Below are 19,231 nucleotides of genomic sequence, written 5' to 3'. Positions count from 1 at the left end.
TCCGAGCTGTCGGCACAGAGCCCGACGCGGGGCTCGAGCTCACGAGCTGCAAGATCATGACCTGAGCCGAAGTCGGACGCTCAACCACCTGAGCCACCCAGGCGCCCCCAAGCTCATTAGTTCTTAGCAGTTTAGCAGTTTCCAACACTCCAGCCTTACTGTATACCTGAAAGCCGGGGCTGGCTGTCACACGGAAGCAGACAGAGAAGTGGAGTTTGGTTGGCACTGTCTCAGTGACCCGAGCAGGATTATTCAGTGGGTACTGAGCTAAACCAGATTCCTTATGCGGGATGGAGACTAGAGAAGATACGAATCAGGCTGCCATTTTGCTTCCTTTAGTCCAGGCCAATAGCTGGTTAATTCATTGGTCTCTGAGACCGTCAGTATAATGAACATGATTGGTTTTTCACCATCCTTGTTCTTCTTCTGTAGGGCATTCCCATCCAACAAGCACACTGTTAGGAGGAGTCCTTCTCCACCTTAATCACTAAATACTTGGAAAGGGCCATGTCTGCCACGTGAAGCCACACTTAATGCCGCGTGCTGAGCAAACCCAGCAAGACCCCTGTTCTCTGGAGGCTCGCAGTCTTGCAGGGAAGCAGCCGTTCCATGGAGTCAGTAATTGGGCGTCACTAGGAATTAAATAGTAGAGGGTTTCTGTGAGGAAGTGGCCCTTTAAGGACAGCAGAAGGTAGTGGCACCAAAAGAGGTCAAGGTGCCTGTAGGACAGGGGTTGACATGTGCAGAGTTTTCAGAGACAGCAAGGAGTCGGGGGCATTTTCGAGAAACACGAGGGGGTCGTAGAGTATGGATGATGACAAGGGGAGAGGCAGGAAATGGGACAGCGGGGACCCCATCTCACTGCGTAGGCATGGTAAGGATTTGGACTTGATCTCTAAGAGCAGTGGGGAGCCAGTGCTTTAATCAGGAGCAGCATGGTCTGATTTATTGGCAGTTGTGTGAAAAATGGGGCGGTGGCTATGGCGGGGCATATGGGGCAGGGGCCCCAGTTGTGTGGGGCAGGGGCTATGGTGGAAGTAAGAGAGAGAAATATGGCGGCGATCTTTGGGAGATACACCAGGATCAGGGGAGATGGAGAGAAATTGGCGGATGTGGTAGATGCACCATGTAGAGCATCCGGGTCTTGAATGGACATGGGGGTTTGAAGAGTGAAGAGGGCTTTCGGGCTCTCTCTGGCTCGAGCGACTCTAGACTCCATAAGATTTGATGAGATCACTTAAGGAGATAGATGGCCTTGAGTCAAGAGCCCCAGGACCTGCAACACTTTAAGCCCTCACTGGAGGAGGATCTAGCAAAGAAAGGTGGAACACTCAAGAATGGTACAGGAAAACCACCTCCTTGACTCCTAGACATTACCCTTTATTTTTCTCTTTCCACACCCAGACTTGCGGGAGGGCCCACTGTCTTCCTTCAGACAGTTTCCACGTGCTTCAGCATTTGCCACCCTCGTCCATGCGAGCAGGCATCATCTCTGGCCTGGACCCGACGGGTCCCCCACTCTCCACTCCAAACCCATCCCCGTTATAATCCAGTGTCTACAACGGAGATCAGACGATGCCACTGTCCTGCTTCAGTCCCACCCAAAGATTCCCATTGGAGAATAACATTTGAGCTCCTCACCCTGACCCTTGGGCCCTAATGATACGCCTTCCCCCGCATCTCTGAGCTCGGCTCTTGTTCCCGCCCGCTGTCTTCACTGTCCCAACGGCACTGACCTGTCGCAGAACACGGGCGTGCCCGCAACTTTTTTATTTTTCGATTCTCAGCTCCTAATTAGGGTTCTCGGCACCTAATGTGTTCGTTCCCTTCCTCCCCCAATCACATCACCTCATTTTATTTCCTTCATCGTGTGTAATATGATTATCTGAAATCCTTAAGATCGTTCCCCTCCACGGATACATGAGTTCCACGGGAGCAGGGATCTTGCCCATCCATCACGACCGCGTTTTTAATGCCTAGAACAGGGCCCGCCGCAGGGTAGGCAATGCTAAAAATACATCTGTGTCATGAATGGATGGCCCAGGAGTATTTTAGGCACAGGACCCGCCTGATATGTCAGCAAGCCAGTTTGAATCTTTCCTTTTCTCTCCAGAAGCAAGTTAGCATCATGATCTTAAGCTCTGGAAGCTGACCGCCTGAGCTTGAAGCCCAGGTCCGCTGTTTCCTGAGTATACCTGACCTTGGACAAGTCAGTTAGCTTTGTATATCTCTTGCCTTCTTCATTTGGTAAGAACAGTAACGATTTTCTACCCAATAACGTTGTTTGAGAGCTCAGTGAGGTAACACGCAGGAATGCCTAGCACAGTGCTTAACGTAAGTAAATATTCAAGAGGTGTAACCCACTGCCATTATTGGGGCCTCACCGTTCAGCTGAAATGACCATTGACAACTACTGAGCCCTGAGCAGCCCGTCTGGGCTGTGTCTTTTGGGGAGTGAACTCGGGAGTTGCCTGGGCTTGGAATCAGCAGTTTTCAGGACTAGAGGGTACGGGTGTGTATGTTGGGGAAACAGAGTAGATATTAGGATTAGACTTTTTGTCTCTTAGTCATTCTACAAAGTGTGTTGATTGTTCCTGAGATAATTGTAGAGGGAACAGCCATCTCAGAAAAGTCGATTTGATGACTTCCAGACCCTGGAACATTGTGGCTTCCCTAACCTTAATTCTTAAGGTTCTATCAATCCTCTAAAATTGGGGGGAAGTTTATTTTAGTTTTTTGTAATGTTTATTTATTTTTTGAAAGAGAGAGATGGAACGAGAGTAGGGGAGATGCCGAGAGAGAGGGAGACACAGAATCCGAAGCAGGCTCCAGGCTCTGAGCTGTCTGCACAGAGCCCGACAAGGGGCTCAGACCCACGAACCATGAGATCATGACCTGAGCTGAAGTCGGACACTCAACCGACTAAGCCAGCCAGGTGCCCCAGTAGAGGACTTGTTTAAATAAATGTTGTCGTCTTCGTTCAGTGATCTATGTATCCGTTAGAAACAGAAAGAAAGAATGGGCCAGCTGTGTGTGTCACCATGGGAAATGGGGCACACGGTATCTCCACACCAAGCAGAGAGCAAGGCGTAGAGTCATGTATGTTGTATGCCAACATTTGTGGGGGGAAATAGAGCCACTAAGAACAGACACACGTGAGTATAATGGATCCACTTAGAATCTTTGTGGAAGGGTACACAAAAGGCTGGTCCCTGTCACTGGCTGTCTGGTGGCAAGAGTCACAGATGCACTGGTTGGTGTAACCCTTCTGGTGACTTCATGCGCCATGCCCATGTATTTCCTGTTCCTGTTCAGTTTACTGTAAGTCCAGTAAACTGGCCCTTGTACACAGAGGGCAAGCAGAGACCAAAGGAAGAGGCAGACAGACCGCTCCAGGTTAAGTAGGTGGCAGGTTTAATAAGGAAGCTTATTCACGTGGTTTGTCTTGGGTGGTCATAAGACCAACAGATCCCCCCTCCCCCTCTCCAAATCTTAAAAGTTCATAAAGAGACCTCAACTAGGGTTTGGTCACGTAGACTGTCCGGATGGTCTCAACAGCACCTTACTTCACTCTCCCAGGGCTGTGTCCTTAAGGCAGCTTGCTGGTTGAGCGAGGCAGGTGGATAGAATGTTCCAAGGACAGGGGAGTGGGCGAGGAACCTCCCGATTGCCTGGGTCCAGTGCACGGGTCAGTCAGCAGTCCCATCCCCTTGGTGACCTCCTCCAATAGCTAGCTAGCTAGCTAGATATGACCAAGGACAAGAGAGAGAGAGAGGAAGGTCATTCTCCCCATTAAAAATCGTAAGAATGAAAGGGCCATTGGAAGAGGAGTCCCTGTCACTGTGTGATACTTTGCCACTGGCTTCTACCCTCTCTGCCATCTGAAAGCATCTCAGAGGCATTAGCGAGGGTGTCAAGTGACTAGGAATGGCTGGAAACTTATGTTGCTTCCCTCGCACAAGAGCAGGACCCAAAGTCCTACACTTCGGGCTGGTTTTTCTAGTCTGCATTTTGCAGAAGAGATATTTGGCTGCCCCCACCATCCTTCCCTGAGACTGGTTAGCTTCATGATCATCAGTGGCTGTTTTTATTATGTTGGTCTTGACCCTTGTGCCTCTGGCCACCCACAGGCACAGTTTCTTGCTCACTTCGACCCTCTGATGGGACTAATTGAACTAATCTTTGTCCATAGTTAGAAAAACTTGAGTCATCAGCCAGTAGGTATGTTTCTTCAACGGATGTCAACCTCCTGGCTATTGAAAGTCCTTTATAGTCTGATACAGGCACCGTCTCTCTTAGCTTTCTTCCTTGTCACATTTCAAAGAAGGATTCTGAACAGCTGAGGTCCTGCCCTAAAGCCGGGGGTCATGGGACTTGAGGTGCTCAACACAAACCAGAAGAGATCAATACTATGATTGTTCTGTGTGCATTCAAGACAGAGCATCTCCGCTGGTTGATTATTGGGATATTTTAGGACTTCACGTATTGAAGACCTTTCTCTTTAAACCAGGTTTCTCAGCCTCAGCACTCTTGATGTTTTGGGCCGAGTAATTCTTTATTTCGACGGAGGGGCGGGGGTGCTGTCCTGTGCGTGGTAGGATATTGAGCAGAATCCCTGGCCTCTATCCATTAGACACCAGAAGTGTCCGCCATGTTGTGATAAGTGAGAGTATCTTTGTGCATTGCCAAACCTCCCATGAGAACAGAAGGCAGAATCAGTCCTGATTAAAAACAAAACCAGGGGCTCCTGGGTGGCTCAGTTGGTTGAGCGTCCAACTTCGGCTCAGGTCATGATCTCAGGGTCGTGGGTTCGAGCCCTGCATCAGGCTCTGTGCTGATGGCTCAGAGCCTGGAGCCTGCTTCAGATTCATGTCTCCCTCTCTCTCTGTCTCTCTCTCTCTCTCTTCCCCTTCCTCGCTCACACTCTGTCTCTCTCAATCTCTCAAAAATAAATGAACGTTAAAAAAAAAAGAACAAGACCATAACTCCTGGTGCCTCTGTGAGCATATATTATACCTGTTTCACTCTTTTCTTCTCTAACTACCTTAGACACTTTTTTTAAATGTGCTTTAAATAACTTTTATAAAAGGTGATGTTGGGGGGGGGGGCACCCAGGTGGCTCTGTTGGTTAAGCATCCGACTTCGGCTCAGGTCAGGATCTCACAGTCTGAGTTCGAGCCCGCAACGGGCTCTGTGCTGACAGCTCGGAGCCTGGAGCCTGCTTTAGAATCTGTGACTTTCTCTCTCTCTGCCCTTCCCCCACTCACGCTCTGTCTCTGTCTCTCAAAAAATAAATAGATGTTAAACACAATTAAAAAAAAAAAGTGATGTGGAAATACATTTCCTCATAATGTATTGTTTGCTGCACGCTTTTCTTAAGTCTCCTGAAATTTCTACACCGCAGCCTTGTAGGACAACTAGAAGGTGATGTTTAAGCTTGGATGTGTTAATACTGAGTTGCCCAGTCTAGTTTTTACCAAGAAGAATGTCCCATTTTATTTGAAGTGACGAGTAATGATTTTGTCCCCTGCGTGGAAGGCGTCTGACCCCACTGGAATGGACGTGTCTAAGTGCAGGGAGAGGGATACATGTTAGACCCAAGGAAGGCCTTATCCACACAGGTGTCTTGGGCTCTCTCTCTCCCTGGATTTACCTCAGGACCCACATGAACTTCCAGATCACTCTTGGGGGTTGACCTGTCTCCCCATGTCTTCCCTGGGGACACATTAGAGTATGCAGATTTCCTGGGGGTGTTCAGATCCGTAAATTCAAGTGGATGGAGCCCTAAAAACTTGTTTTCCTGCTTGATCCCGCTTACAAGCCATTTGGAGTTGTCTGTCTCAGGATTGAGTCAGTTTAGTTCAGTTTAATTATTTTTTAACTCATGTTTTTAGAGAGAAAGCAGGGCAGAGAAAGAGAGAGAACGTTAAGGAGGCTCTGTGTTCAGGGCAGAGCCCAACTCAGGGCTTGACCCCACGACCCCGGAATCATGACCTGAGCCAAAATCAAGAGTTAGGTGCACAGGGCGCCTGGGTGGCTCAGTCAGTTAAGCGTCCGACTTCGGCTCAGGTCATGATCTCATGGTTCGTGGGTTCGAGCCCCACATCGGGCTCTGTGCTGATAGCTCAGAGCCCGGAGCCTGTTTCAGATTCCGTGTCTCCCTCTCTCTATGCCTCTCCCCAACTCATGTTCTGTCTCAAAAATAAATAAATATTAAAAATAAAAAATAAAAAATAAAAGAGGTGCTCAGCTGACTGAGCCACCCAGGAGCCCCATGGATTGAGTCATTTTAACCCGATCACACTCTTAAATCCTCTGAGGGTCATCAGACGCCCTCAGAATGAGACCTCGGTGCCTGCTTCTGGGGGAGAAGGCCCTCTCCGATCTGGCCTCTGCCTTATGCTCTACCCACTCCTTGTCACGCACTCACTTTGCCCCAGCTGCACTGGCCTCAGTGGGGACCTTAGGGCAGCCATATTGGTCCCACCTCAGGGCCTTTGCACATGCAGTTCCCTCTACCTGGGCTATTCTTTCTCAAGTCTCTTTGAGGCATGGCTGACTCTCTCCCACGTGGGTTGCATCTTAAATGCCACCCCTTCTGAGAGGTCTTCCCGTATCACGGCTGCACACGTCACCACATCCCACTCCCCATTGTCCTGATTTCTGCTCTCCCTACCACTTCCAACTATTTGAAATGATCCCTGTCACGTTTTGTGCATTTACTATTTGTTTCTCTGCACTAGAATACAAGTTGAGTGACGGTAGCCAAGCTCTTTGTGTAGCAACTAACACAGGAGGCTCTGGCTGTGTGTATTCCTACACTGTGTGTGCTACCCTGTGGGCCGGAAGATCTGAGGATATGCTGCTGGTTATTTATTTGCTTATTTATTTTGGAAAGGGGCAGGGGAGGTAGAGGAAGGGAAGGTAGAATCTCAAGCAGGCTGCATGCTCAGTATGGAGCCCGAGGCGGGGCTCGATCTCACAACCCTGGGATCGTGACCTGAGCTGAAATCAAGAGTCAGCTGCTCAACCGACTGAGCCCCCCGCCGGCCCCCCCCCCCCCCAGCCAGGCACCACGGTGTTGGCAGTTCCCAGCTTGTTGTTGTCTGTGTGTGTTGGATGGTTCAGGCTCAGCAAGGAGAGAGCTGGTCACTTACTAGTAAGGAGGGAATGGGTCGTGCTACCCTACTGTGGGTTTGCCAAAGTTGGATATTTCATTTAAATAGACTCTTATGATACGTGCCCCGCGTCTGGCTCATTTCACTTAGCATAACGTTTTCGAGGTTCCCCCGCAGCTTATGTCAGCACTTCGTTCCTTTTTATGGCTGACTAATATTCCCTTGTCTGATTATACCGCTTTTTATCGATCCCTGCGTCAGGTGGTGGACGATCAAGCTGTTGGCGCCTTTCGGCTGTTGCGAATCGCGCTGCCTTTCTCATGCACGCACATGTGGTGTGTTTCTTTTGACCATCTGCTTTCAATTCCTCTGAGTGGAATTGAGTAGACTCGCCAGGCCGTATGGTAACTTTGTGTCGTTTATTGAAATGTTGCCACGCTCCGCAGAAGCGCTGCCCCATTTTGCATTTCCACCAGCCCTGCTTGATGAAGCTCAGCATTTCTCTACCTGTTCACCAAGGCTCCGCATGCTCACCGATACTTTCTTTCTGGTTGTTATCATTGCCCTTGCCATGCTAGTGGGTATGAAGTAGTATCTCTTTGTGGCTCTGATGCAGATTTCCTTCGTAACTGATGACGTCAAGCATCTTTCATATGTTCAGAGGCATTTTCTGACTTCTTTGGAGGGTGCCTTTGTTTTTATGCTTACTTTCTTCTCATTGTCACTGTATGTGAACACTTTTCTCTCTCCCTCCCCCTCCCTCCCTTTCTCTCTCTCTCTCTCTCTCTCTCTCTCTCTCAACCATAAGCTGCCTCGTTTATAAAATGGAGCTGTGGTACTTCTCCCGGGAGAGACTGACCTTTGGAACTTAAAGCATTGTTCAAGTCATTGTTAACATAACTTTCAAATCTTGTCTTTTTTTTTTTTCTTGCTGTTAATCCACTTTATTTTCATTTTTTAGAGAAAGCGAGCAGGGGAGGGGCAGAGAGAGAGAATCCCAAGTAGGCTCCAGGCTCAACACTCAGCCCAACGCAGGGCTCTAACTCACAACCATGACGTGATGTGAGCCGAAATCAAGACTTGGATGATTAACCGACTGAGCCACCCAGGCGCCCCTATCTCATTGTATTTTAAAATGCAGTCTGGGGGCATCTGGGTGGCTCAGTCAGCTAAGCGTCCGACTTCAGCTCAGGTCACGATCACTCAGTCCGTGAGTTTGAGACCCGTGTCGGGCTCTATGCTGAACGCTCAGAGCCTGGAGCCTGTTTCGGATTCTGTGTCTCCCTCTTTCTCTGACCCTCCCCTGTTCATGCTCTGTCTCTCTCTGTCTCAAAAATAAATAAACGTTAAAAAAAATTTTTTTAAATAAAAATAAAAAATAAAATGCAGTCTGTAAACTGTAGGCTTATTTTCCAAATTGGCACATTTTTTTTTAAATCTCTTAAAAAATTTTTTTTAATGCTTATTCATTTTTCAGAGAGAGAGAGAAAGAGAGAGACAGATCATGAGCAGGGGAGGGTCAGAGAGAGAGGGAGACACAGAATCCAAAGCAGGCTCCAGGCTCTGAGCCATCAGCACAGAACCCGACGTGGGGCTCGAACTCACGAGCTGTGAGATCATGACCTGAGCCAGAGTCAGATGCTCAACCGACCGAGCTATCCAGGTGCCCCCTAAATGGCACCTTTATTTCAGTTTTGATTTTCTGAGTTTTGACCTGTCTGTGTCTAATCCGTCCTTGTATGCTATGAGTGTTTAGGTTTTAAACATATTTTAAGGTCGGTTTGTATCTTAACCAACACAGTATTGAGGCAGGAATTTGACTTTCTGCTGTTTTAGAGTAGGCAGGTGGCTGTTGGAGTGGTTTTCATTACAACATCGTCGTCGTTGTTGTTGTTCTCCTTTTCAGAAAAAGTTGCCTTTGACAACACTGGCTCAGTGTTTGATGGAGGGGTCAGCTATCCTGGGAGATGACACGCTTCTCGGGTAAGTGACACCATGTGTGGGTTTGTACCAAATCTGCCTAAGTCCCCATCCCTGAAGAGGGCACCAGAACTTCTCAGGGATGCACTGAGGACACCTGAAAGTCTGGCTGGGGCTTGGGTGCGAAGAAGAAAGGGTTTGCCAGTGAGAAAAATGCAAAAAGCCCAGGGATCGAAGTCATCTTTTCTGTGCGGTGAGGCAACTTCCCTGGGGGAGAAAATTAGCATACTAAGCACACGACACTGTGGAAGGACAGTTGAAACCCCCAGGGCTCCAGCGGAAGCAAATGGGAAAGCTCTCCATGTCAGATGTCAAAAATTATAGGATTCTGAGAACAGCCCTGGCTGATTTGGAGCTCACAATGAAAACAAACTAAAAATAGAATTGTCGTGAGGGAGAATCAGCAGGCACTGTCAGCAGGAGAATCGGGTCCCTACGAACTAAAAAATGGTAGGATAATAGGAGGGAAAATAGGAAATCATAATGTCGATATGAAGCAATTGTTCTTAACATGAAGCTGAAAAATTATGGGCAGTGCAGGCTTTAGCAGCACGTACCCCCAAATCAGAACAGTAGACGTTAGCATGGCCCCCAGAAATGGGTAACACACACACAGGCGGGTGAAACATTCCATATTTTTAAGGAAAAGTGTTTTTGGAACTATGTACGGTGACAAATGTTAACTAGACTTCTCATGCTCTTTTCACAATATATACAAATATGGAATCATTGTGTCGTGCACCTAGAGCTAATATACCGTTACACGTCGATTATATTATGTATGTCAATTAACATGTAAAGACAAAATAGTCCTTAACAAAAGAATCAAGTGATATGGAAAAAAAAAAAAAGAGAGAGAGGGAGAGAGAGAATAGAATCAAAGAAAAAGCAAATAGGACTTTTAAAAATTCAAATCGTACTTAATATGATTTAAAAACGTGAGGCAAGCTATTGGCGAGGATGTGGGGGGGGGGGGAAGAAGCCTTGTGCGCTGTGGGTGGGAATGCCAACAGGTGCCACTTTGGAAAACAGGATGGACGTTCCTCCAAAAGTTAGAAATAGAGCTACTCTACGGCCCAGTAGTCGTGCTATTGGGTATTCACCCAAAGAAAACAAAAACCCTAATTCACAAGCATATATGCACTCCTGTGTTTGTTGTAGCATTGTGTACTATAGCAAGTATTCGGAAGCAGCCCAAGTGGTGTGTGTGTGTGTGTGTGTGTGTGTGTGTGTGTGTGTGTGTGTTTATATATGATGGAATGTTACTAAGCTGTAAAAAAGTAAGATGTTGCCGCTTGTGATCATGGATGGACCTAAAGGGTTTTATGCTAAGTGAAATAAATCAGACCGAGAAAGACAAATACTATATGATTTCATTTACATGTGGACTCAAAAACAAACAAAGCAGAAACCTATAAATATAGAGAACACACTCATGGTGGCCAGAGGGGAGGGGTGCGAGGGCCAGGCTTCCAGTTACGAAACCAGTCACAGAGATGAAAGGTACAACATAGGGAATTTTAAAAAGCAGGGTGAGGAGGGCCTGGGGGGCTCAGTCGGTTAGGCATCCAGCTTTGGCTCCGGTCATGATCTCACGGCTCGTGAGTTTGAGCCCGTCATCGGGCTCTGTGCTGACATCTCGGAGTCTGGAGCCTGCTTCAGATTCTGTGCCTCCCTCTCTCTCTGCCCCGTCCCTGCTTGCACTCTGCTCTCTCTCAAAAATAAACGTTAAGAAGTGTTTTCTTTTCTTTCTTTTTTTTTTTCAACGTTTATTTATTTTTGGGACAGAGAGAGACAGAGCATGAACGGGGGAGGGGCAGAGAGAGAGGGAGACACAGAATCAGAAACAGGCTCCAGGCTCTGAGCCATCAGCCCAGAGCCTGACGCGGGGCTCGAACTCCCGGACCGCGAGATCGTGACCTGGCTGAAGTCGGACGCTTAACCGACTGCGCCACCCAGGCGCCCCAAGAAGTGTTTTCTTAAAGGTATCACATTTCCGTATATAGTGTGCATGTTGGAAAAATGAGCCACCACACGGGGAATAGGATGGAAAACCTGTAAACTAGTGAAAGGATGTAAAGGGAAACCGATAAAATAGAAAACACCCCCTAGGAGGGGCTACACGAGCAGCACGGGCCAAGAGAAAAGCATAATAAAGGGCAAACAGCAGGTGAAATTGAGAACACTTACTGGGTCTGTATCTCTAGTTGTAAAGGACGAAATAACCTCAACTGCTCATAATCTGGAGAGTCGCAGGTGGATAAGACACCCACGCCGTTTCAGAGACTTGCCCAAAACATAGTGACACAGGTAGGTTGAAGGTCAGATGATGAGGGACACCCAGGTAAACATGACAGACTGAGCACAACCATCTAATAAACCCGGAAAGGCCTGAAAACCAGGAAAGAAAACGAGTTGGCGAAAGCTGTAAAGGTTCTGGATGGTACCGGTGACTGACCCGGTATTAGCGGGTCTCAGAAAGGGGACTCCGGAGCCAGAAGTAGGCTCTGCAGAGAGCCACATCCCTTACGTCCCGAAATGCTCACTGGTTCAGGGCTGCTGGCCCTCGGGACCTCTAGAATGGCGAGGGATTGCAGTTAGGCATGCGCATGAAAAGCTAGTCGGGTACCACTTGGACGGTTCACGTGCAGCCCTTATCCACAGCCCTGGGAGACTCTCATCCCCTTGTGCCCAACCCCAGCAGAAGAGTCTGCAGCTTTGTTCTCTGGAGGGGGTAAAGCAGAGTGTCCCCAGACCGTGGGCACCATGTAAGGGTCTCAGGCGTTAAAGTGACTGACGCATACTGGATGCTGAGACTCTTCATGTCTCTTCCCCCTGACCTCTGCAAGCCTCCCCAGGCCCGTGCTCTCTAGGCAGGAAAGTAACAAGAGCCTGGCAAATGTGACCGGCCCAACAGGAATGGACTAAAGATCAAAGATATTAGAGGGGACACTGCTCCAGTTAATATGACCCGGCTCGACCATCCTACAGACGATCTCAAAGCCGATAGGCTTTCTTCACGTACTCCCAGCTTTGAGTCTCCACTCTTTTTTTTTTTTTTCATGTTTATTTGTGAGAGAGAGAGAGCAGGAGCAGGGGGGAGGGGCAGAGAGCAAGGGAGACAAAGAATCTGAAGCAGGCTCCAAGCTGTCAGCACAGAGCCCGATGTGGGGCTTGAACTCACCAACCACGAGATCATGACCTGAGCTGAATTTGGACGCTTAACCGACTGAGCCACCCAGGCGCCCCCGAGTCTCCGCTCTTAAATATAGACAGGCGTCCCAGATCTCCAGACATTGGAGGGAAGTCTGACCTGAAACCTATATACCAAAACAATTGGGGGTGGGGGCAGGGAATGTAACTGGGGAGAAATAGATGCCGCATCGGGAGGAGATACTTGCAGGAAAATGCTTCACATAACGTTGTCATGTGATCAGAGAAAATAATGCGTCCGTGAAATAAAAGGATGTTTGTCAGTTATATCTCAATGGAAAAAAAAGGTATTTTAAAAAAACGCACAACAGCCCAGAGTGTCAATTTAAAAAAAGGGGGGGAGGGCAGGGCACCTGGGTGGCTTAGTCGGTTGAGCGTCCGACTTCCACTCAGGTCATGATCTCACGGTTCATGGGTTCGAGCCCTGCGTTGGGCTCTGTGCTGACAGCTCGGAGCCTGGAGCCTGCTTTGGCTTCTATGTCTCCCCCTCTCTCTGCCCCTCCCCCGCTCATGCTCTGTCTTTCTCTCTCAAAAATAAGCATTCAAAAAAATAAAAAAAAATGCTTAGGGGGGTTCCATAAGCTTGGTTTTGGTTCAGGTCATGATTTTGCAGGTTCAAGAGTTCCAGCCTTGCATTGGCTCTGAGCTGGCAGTGTAGAACCTGCTTGGGATTCCTTCTCTCTCCCTCTTTCTCTGCTCCTTCCCTGCTCATGCTCGCTCTCTCTGTCTCATAAATAAACTTAAAAAAAAAAAAACTTATGGAAAAATACTCTGAGATCAAAAGCAAGCTCATGGAAACAAAAAGTACAACTTTTTTTTCAGTGGTAGGTTTAGAAGATAAAGTGGAAGAAATTCAGAGACTAGAAAAACATGACCATGACGTAGAAAATAGAAAAGTTGGAAGATTGGCAGGCGAATCCAGGAGGTTTTAGGCCTGAATAGCAGGACTTCAGAGAAAAGGAGAGGAAGAAATAATCCTAGCAGTAATAGTAGTAGTAATAACGGAATCCGAGAGAGTTTTCCAGAACCGAAGGGCATGAGCTGTTCTATTGAAAGGGCCCACGGAGCTCCTGGTACAATAGAAAAAGTTGAACCAATGCCAAGCTCACCACTAGTGAGGACCGAGTGACAAGTTAAAAGATTCTACAACCTTCGCTTCCAGACTTGCCAAGATCAACAGTGGAAACAGAAGATTAATTACTGTGGAATGCCTTCAAATTTCTGAAGGCGTCTGATGATCAGTGTAGAATTCAGTATCCTGCCTCACTGTCAGTCAACACTCAGGGTAATAGAGGAGAATGTTGTAGCACACAGGGTCTCAACAATTGCCTTCCCAAGGGGCGCCTGGGCGGCTCAGTCGGTTAAGCATCCGACTTTGGCTCAGGTCGTGAGCTCCCAGTTCAGGGTTCGGGCCCCACATCAGGCTCTGTGCTGACAGCTCAGAGCCTGGATCCCACTTCAGATTCTGTGTCTCCCTCTGTCTCTGCTCCTCCCCTGCTCATGCACCGTCTCTGTCTCTCTCTCTCTCTCTTAAAAATGAATAAACATTAAAATTTTTTTTTTAATTGACTTCCCACACACTCTCTCAAGCTGCTTCAGCAAGACGTGCTCGACAGTGAGGGAGTGACCGAGAAAGAGGTATAGACAGAGGACGTGGGAAAGAAGGTCTGTCCAGCACAGGACAGAGGGAGGGAGAATCCCAGGAAATGGGGAAGAAAGTATGCGGGAAGATGGCCATGCCCAAGGATTGAAGGAAAACTCAGTCCAGGTTGGCGCGGGTCCGGGAGAGAAGAATTCGAGAAGTTGAAATTCATTCACATCCAACGTGATTCAGTTTCTTAAGACAGAAAGTAGTTCGTGGTGGAGGGTTTGGGGTTCGATCAGGTCTATAGAGAAATAAACACGCAAACCGAAACAAGGCGATTATTAACTCCACAGAGAGGACACATACACAGCAAAGACCAGTGATCGCAATATACGACTCTGAATCAAACACATGGGGTCAAAAATATAGTGCAAATACTAAAGGTCTCTAAATACGTGCAGGGAGGTCAGGTGTAAAGGTAGCTAAATTTTCACTTTCTGCAGTTGGCAGTCAATAGCCAGTGGTTACAATTCAACAACAACAACAACAAAGTAGCATCAGGAGCATGGAGGTAAGTAACAGACAAATTAGGTCAAAGACACCATTAGAAGAAGAAAACAATGATCCTAAGCCCACGACCTGGAAGTTGCCATTTGCAGCAGATATGAAATAGAATGTGAATCCACTCTGCCTCCACACACGTATTTTTAAGTATATATAAGGAACTCCTACAAATAAAATGAAATAAATAGATCCGGGTACACAAATAATCAAAGAACATGAACAAGCACATCGTGGAACAGGAAATCCTGAATGGCCCCAAACACGGAAAGATCTTCAGTCTCTCCAGGAGCCAAGGAATGCGAATTAAAGCCAGGGGGGGTAATGTTTTGCACCCACCAGTTTGGCAGAAATTAAATGCCTTACTGGTACCGAGAGTTGGAGAGAGCGTGGAATGTTGGGAACTCCTATTTGCACTGGTGAGAGAGAAGTTAGCATTCTCACTTTAAAACGCAGGTATCTAGTAAGGTTAAGGGGATGTGTATCTCCTCTCCTTTGCACAGAAAAATTCTCACATGCAAACAGAGACCGTGCACATATGTCCTGCAGCTCTGGACGGAATGGCAGTGTTGATTATGGGAAGGGTTAATAAATGGTGGAGTAAAAATGCATACACCAGAATGACTTAATTCTGTGGATATCGAGACACATAAGCCCCAAAGATGATGATGCATGAAAAAAGCAACCAGCAGATAGGTTCAGCCTAAAACCATTGCTGTGAACTTGTTTCTTTTTTTTAATGTTTATTTTTGAGAGAGATACAGAGAGACAGAGAGTGTGAGTGGGGGAGGGGCAGAGAGAGAGAGGGAGACAGAATCCGAAGCAGGCTCCAGGCTCCGAGCCATCAGGACAGAGTCCCACATGGGGCTCAAACCCATGAACCTTGAGATCATGACCTGAGCCTAAGTCAGATGCTTAATCAACTGAGCCACCCAGGCGCCCCCTGATGTGAACTTGTCGTTCAGGTGGGGCGTTGGTATCATGTATTGTATGTGACCGCTTATGTGTCATTAAAGTGTAAACAGGAAACATAGATACATACTAACTGAAAAATAACAGTGGTCTCTTCTTATACTTTTATTGATTTGTAAAAACTTTTTGCGTGAGTTTCAGTTAGCACGGTACCACGCAAAAGGAGGACTGTCTGTAGACCCATTCAGGGGGCATTAACATCCTTGAAATAACGTATCGTCTCATCTAGGAATGTGGTATATAGCTTTCTACTCATTCAGGTCTTCTGTTATTTGCTCACTGCGAACACACTTTTGTAACGCTTTTTCCATTCCAACTTTCCACTGGATAATTGTTCATTCTCTACAAAGGTAAGTTGTCACGGCTTAAGAGAAGGGGTTTTCTGTCTCTAAGAGCCTCTTGCAATTGAAGCTTTTGGAATGTGTTTAAAGATGTTGGTTTGTTCGTGTATCAGTTATAGCTGGTTTTCCAGTGCTCGGGGCAGATAGAAGCATCTGGGTCTTAGAGGAGTGTGCATTCAGCATGCATGAGTCTGTGCTCCCCACACCTCTCTTATATTTCCCTACATGTTCCCTTTACTCCAGGCACACGGTAGGTACTTAGCATCATTTAAAAAAACTGAAAATTTCAGGGGCGCCTAGGTGGCTCAGTCGGTTGAGCGTCTGACTTCGGCTCAGGTCACGATTTCATGAGCTCATGATTCATGAGTTCAAGCCTCATATCGGGCTCACTGCTGTCAGCCCGTCAGCGCAGACCCCTCTTTGGATCCCCTGTCCCTCTCTCTCTGCCCCTCTCCCGCTCGCCCCTTCCCAAAAAATAAATGTTAAAAAAAAAAAAGCCCTAGGGGCGCCTGGGTGGCGCAGTTGGTTAAGCGTCCGACTTCAGCCAGGTCATGATCTCGCGGTCCGTGAGTTCGAGCCCCGCGTCGGGCTCTGGGCTGATGGCTCAGAGCCTGGAGCCTGTTTCCGATTCTGTGTCTCCCTCTCTCTGCCCCTCCCCCGTTCATGCTCTGTCTCTCTCTGTCCCAAAAATAAATAAACGTTGAAAAAAAAATTAAAAAAAAAAAAAAAAAAGCCCTGAAAATTTCAGAAATGCAAATGAACGGAGCACGTTGGTCAGTGTTGTAGCAGGGGAACCAGCCAGTGTAGGAACACCATCCCCTGAAAGCTTACCCAGCCTTGAGAGGAGGATGGTGGTTGCAGGTGACCTCTTGCCTTCTGGGGTTTTCAGCCTGGCTTCCCCCTCCTGTTGCAGGAAGATGCTGAAACTCTGTGGAGAGACCGAGGACAAGCTGGCTCAGGAGCTGATCCACTTTGAGTTGCAGGTGGAGAGAGACGTGATTGAGCCCCTGTTTTTGCTGGCCGAGGTAAGCAGCGGGGATGAGGCCACCCGCGCTGTGAGACTGTTTTTCACCACGGATGATTACTGCCTGTCCGCGTGGTCAGGATTCCCTGGTATGACAGCCCCGTCCACTGTTTGTCAGCTCTGTCTCCCACCCGTACTCGTCTCTGTCGGCGTTCCGCTGGGGAAGGGAATAAAGCTGGCACTGTACCTCCTTCCCCACCAGGGTCTACACTGCTATACTGTCCGTGTCCTCCACCCATCTCTAGTCTTCACTGAAATGAAGGCAGCCCTTCCTCAGAAGGAGACTCTGTAGGGGCTCACAGGTTATGTGTACGTGGATTTATTTGATTTTATTTGATTACTTTTATTGTACTTTATTCATTTTATTCATTTATTTTATTTTATTGTACTTATTTTATTCATTTTATTTTTTCTTTTATTTATTTACCTTATTTTTATTTTATTCATTTTTTTATTTTAATTTATTTTTATTTTATTTTCGTTTTTATTTTTTATTCTATTTTTTATTTTATTTTATTCATTTTATTTCATTTTATTCATTTATTTTATTTTATTTTTATTTCACTCATTTTATTTTTTCTTTTCTTTTATATTATTTTTATTTATCTTATTATTTTATTTTATTTTTTATTTTACTTTTATTTTCTTCATTTATTTTGTTATTTTAATTTATTTTAATTTTATTTTTTATTATTTTACCATTTTATTTTATTTATTGTTTTATTATTTTATTTTTTATTTTGTTTTATTCATTTACTTTTTATTTTATTTTACTTTATTCATTTTATTTTATTCATTTATTTTATTTTATTATTTTTATTTTATTCATTTTATTTTTTTCTTTTCTTTTATATTATTAATTTTATTTATCTTTTATTTTATTTTATTTATTTTATTCATTTATTTTATTTTAATTTATTTTTTTAATTTTTGTTGTATTTATTTTTTTATTTTATTTTATTTTATTCATTTTAGTTTAGTTTATTTGCATGAATTCCAGTGTGGTTAACACACAGTGTTAGATTAGCCTCAGCTGTACAACATACTGATTCAACAATTCTGTACGTTACTCAGTGCGCCTCACAATAAGTGTGCTCTTGGGATGCCTGGGTGGCTCGGTCGGTTGAGCGTCCGACTTTAGCTCAGGTCATGATCTTGCGGTTCGTGGGTTCGAACCCCGTGTCGGGCTCTGTGCTGACAGCTCAGAGCCTGGATCCCACTTCGGATTCTGTGTCTCCCCCTCTCTCTCGGCCCCTCCTCCCTTCACATTTTGTCTCTCTCAAAAATAAACAAACATTAATAAGTGTGCTCTTAATCTCCTTCATCCCTGGATTTTATTATTTTATTTATTTATTTATTTATTTTTAATTTTTTTTTTTCAACGTTTATTTATTTTTGGGACAGGGAGAGACAGAGCATGAACGGGGGAGGGTCAGAGAGAGAGGGAGACAGAGAATCGGAAACAGGCTCCAGGCTCTGAGCCATCAGCCCAGAGCCTGACGCGGGGCTCGAACTCACGGACCGCAAGATCGTGACCTGGCTGAAGTCGGACGGTTAACCGACTGCGCCACCCAGGCACCCCCATCCCTGGATTTTAAAGGGTGCTAAATAAAAACGGTTTTATTACAAAGACACCTTGAGGTCTCTGTGACGATTTTGCTGGCTTCCACCAAGTAAAATTGTGTGTCAAGTAAGAAAGGAAACGCTTGGGGGTTGTATTTGCCTTGAACCCCGGACCTCCCCCTGAATGCCTCTAGTTGGTCCTGTAAAACCTCCCTGGGTACCATCCTGTCCGGCTGCCTGCAGTGATGTAAATGCTTTACATCTGCACAGTTTGTTCTCCAGTAGCTACCCATGGCCATTGAGCTCTTGAAATGTGGTTAGTGTGACTGAGGAATTCAGTTTTTAATTTTGCTTAATTTTTGCTCCTGAGAATTTCTTTTAATTTTTTTTTAAAGATGAAATTTATTGTCACATTGGTTTCCTTACAACACCCAGTGCACATCCCAACAGGTGCCCTCCTCAATGCCCATCACCCACCCTCACCTCCCCCCACCCACCATCAACCGTCAGTTTGTTCTCAGTTTTTAAGAGTCTCTTATGTTTTTTTTTTTTCAACGTTTATTTATTTTTGAGACAGAGAGAGACAGAGCATGAACGGGGGAGGGGCAGAGAGAGAGGGAGACACAGAATCTGAAACAGGCTCCAGGCTCCGAGCTGTCAGCACAGAGCCCGACGCGGGGCTCGAACTCACGGACCGCGAGATCGTGACCTGAGCCGAAGTCGGACGCTTAACCGACTGAGCCACCCAGGCACCCCGAGTCTCTTATGTTTTGGCTCCCTCCCTCTCTAACCTTTTTTTTTTTTTTTCCTTCCCCTCCCCCATGGGTTTCTGTTAAGTTTCTCAGGATCCACATAAGAGTGAAAACATATGGTA

The 19,231-nt window shown here is 46.4% G+C and overlaps 1 protein-coding gene across 6 annotated transcripts in view; it reads left to right on the top strand.

The window, feature by feature from the left end:
• Positions 1–19,231, top strand: part of ARHGAP44 (Rho GTPase activating protein 44) — a 185,085-nt gene that overhangs the window by 103,460 nt on the left and 62,394 nt on the right. For 5 of the 6 annotated variants that reach the window (XR_005784025.1, XM_040453167.1, XM_040453163.1 and 2 more), the window contains exons 4-5: positions 9,025–9,101; positions 16,684–16,795. Coding sequence is in view for 5 of the 6 variants with exons in the window: in XM_040453167.1 (XP_040309101.1) it covers positions 9,025–9,101; positions 16,684–16,795 (189 nt within the window). In the remaining variant the exon portion in view is untranslated. The remainder of the gene's footprint in view (positions 1–9,024; positions 9,102–16,683; positions 16,796–19,231) is intronic. The other variant, XM_040453166.1, reaches the window with a different exon arrangement.

The sequence above is a fragment of the Herpailurus yagouaroundi genome, unplaced genomic scaffold (genome assembly GCF_014898765.1).
Source record: "Herpailurus yagouaroundi ecotype Mexico unplaced genomic scaffold, PumYag 208, whole genome shotgun sequence".
Classification (NCBI taxonomy): domain Eukaryota; kingdom Metazoa; phylum Chordata; class Mammalia; order Carnivora; family Felidae; genus Herpailurus; species Herpailurus yagouaroundi.
This window is presented reverse-complemented; position numbering and strand designations above follow the sequence as displayed.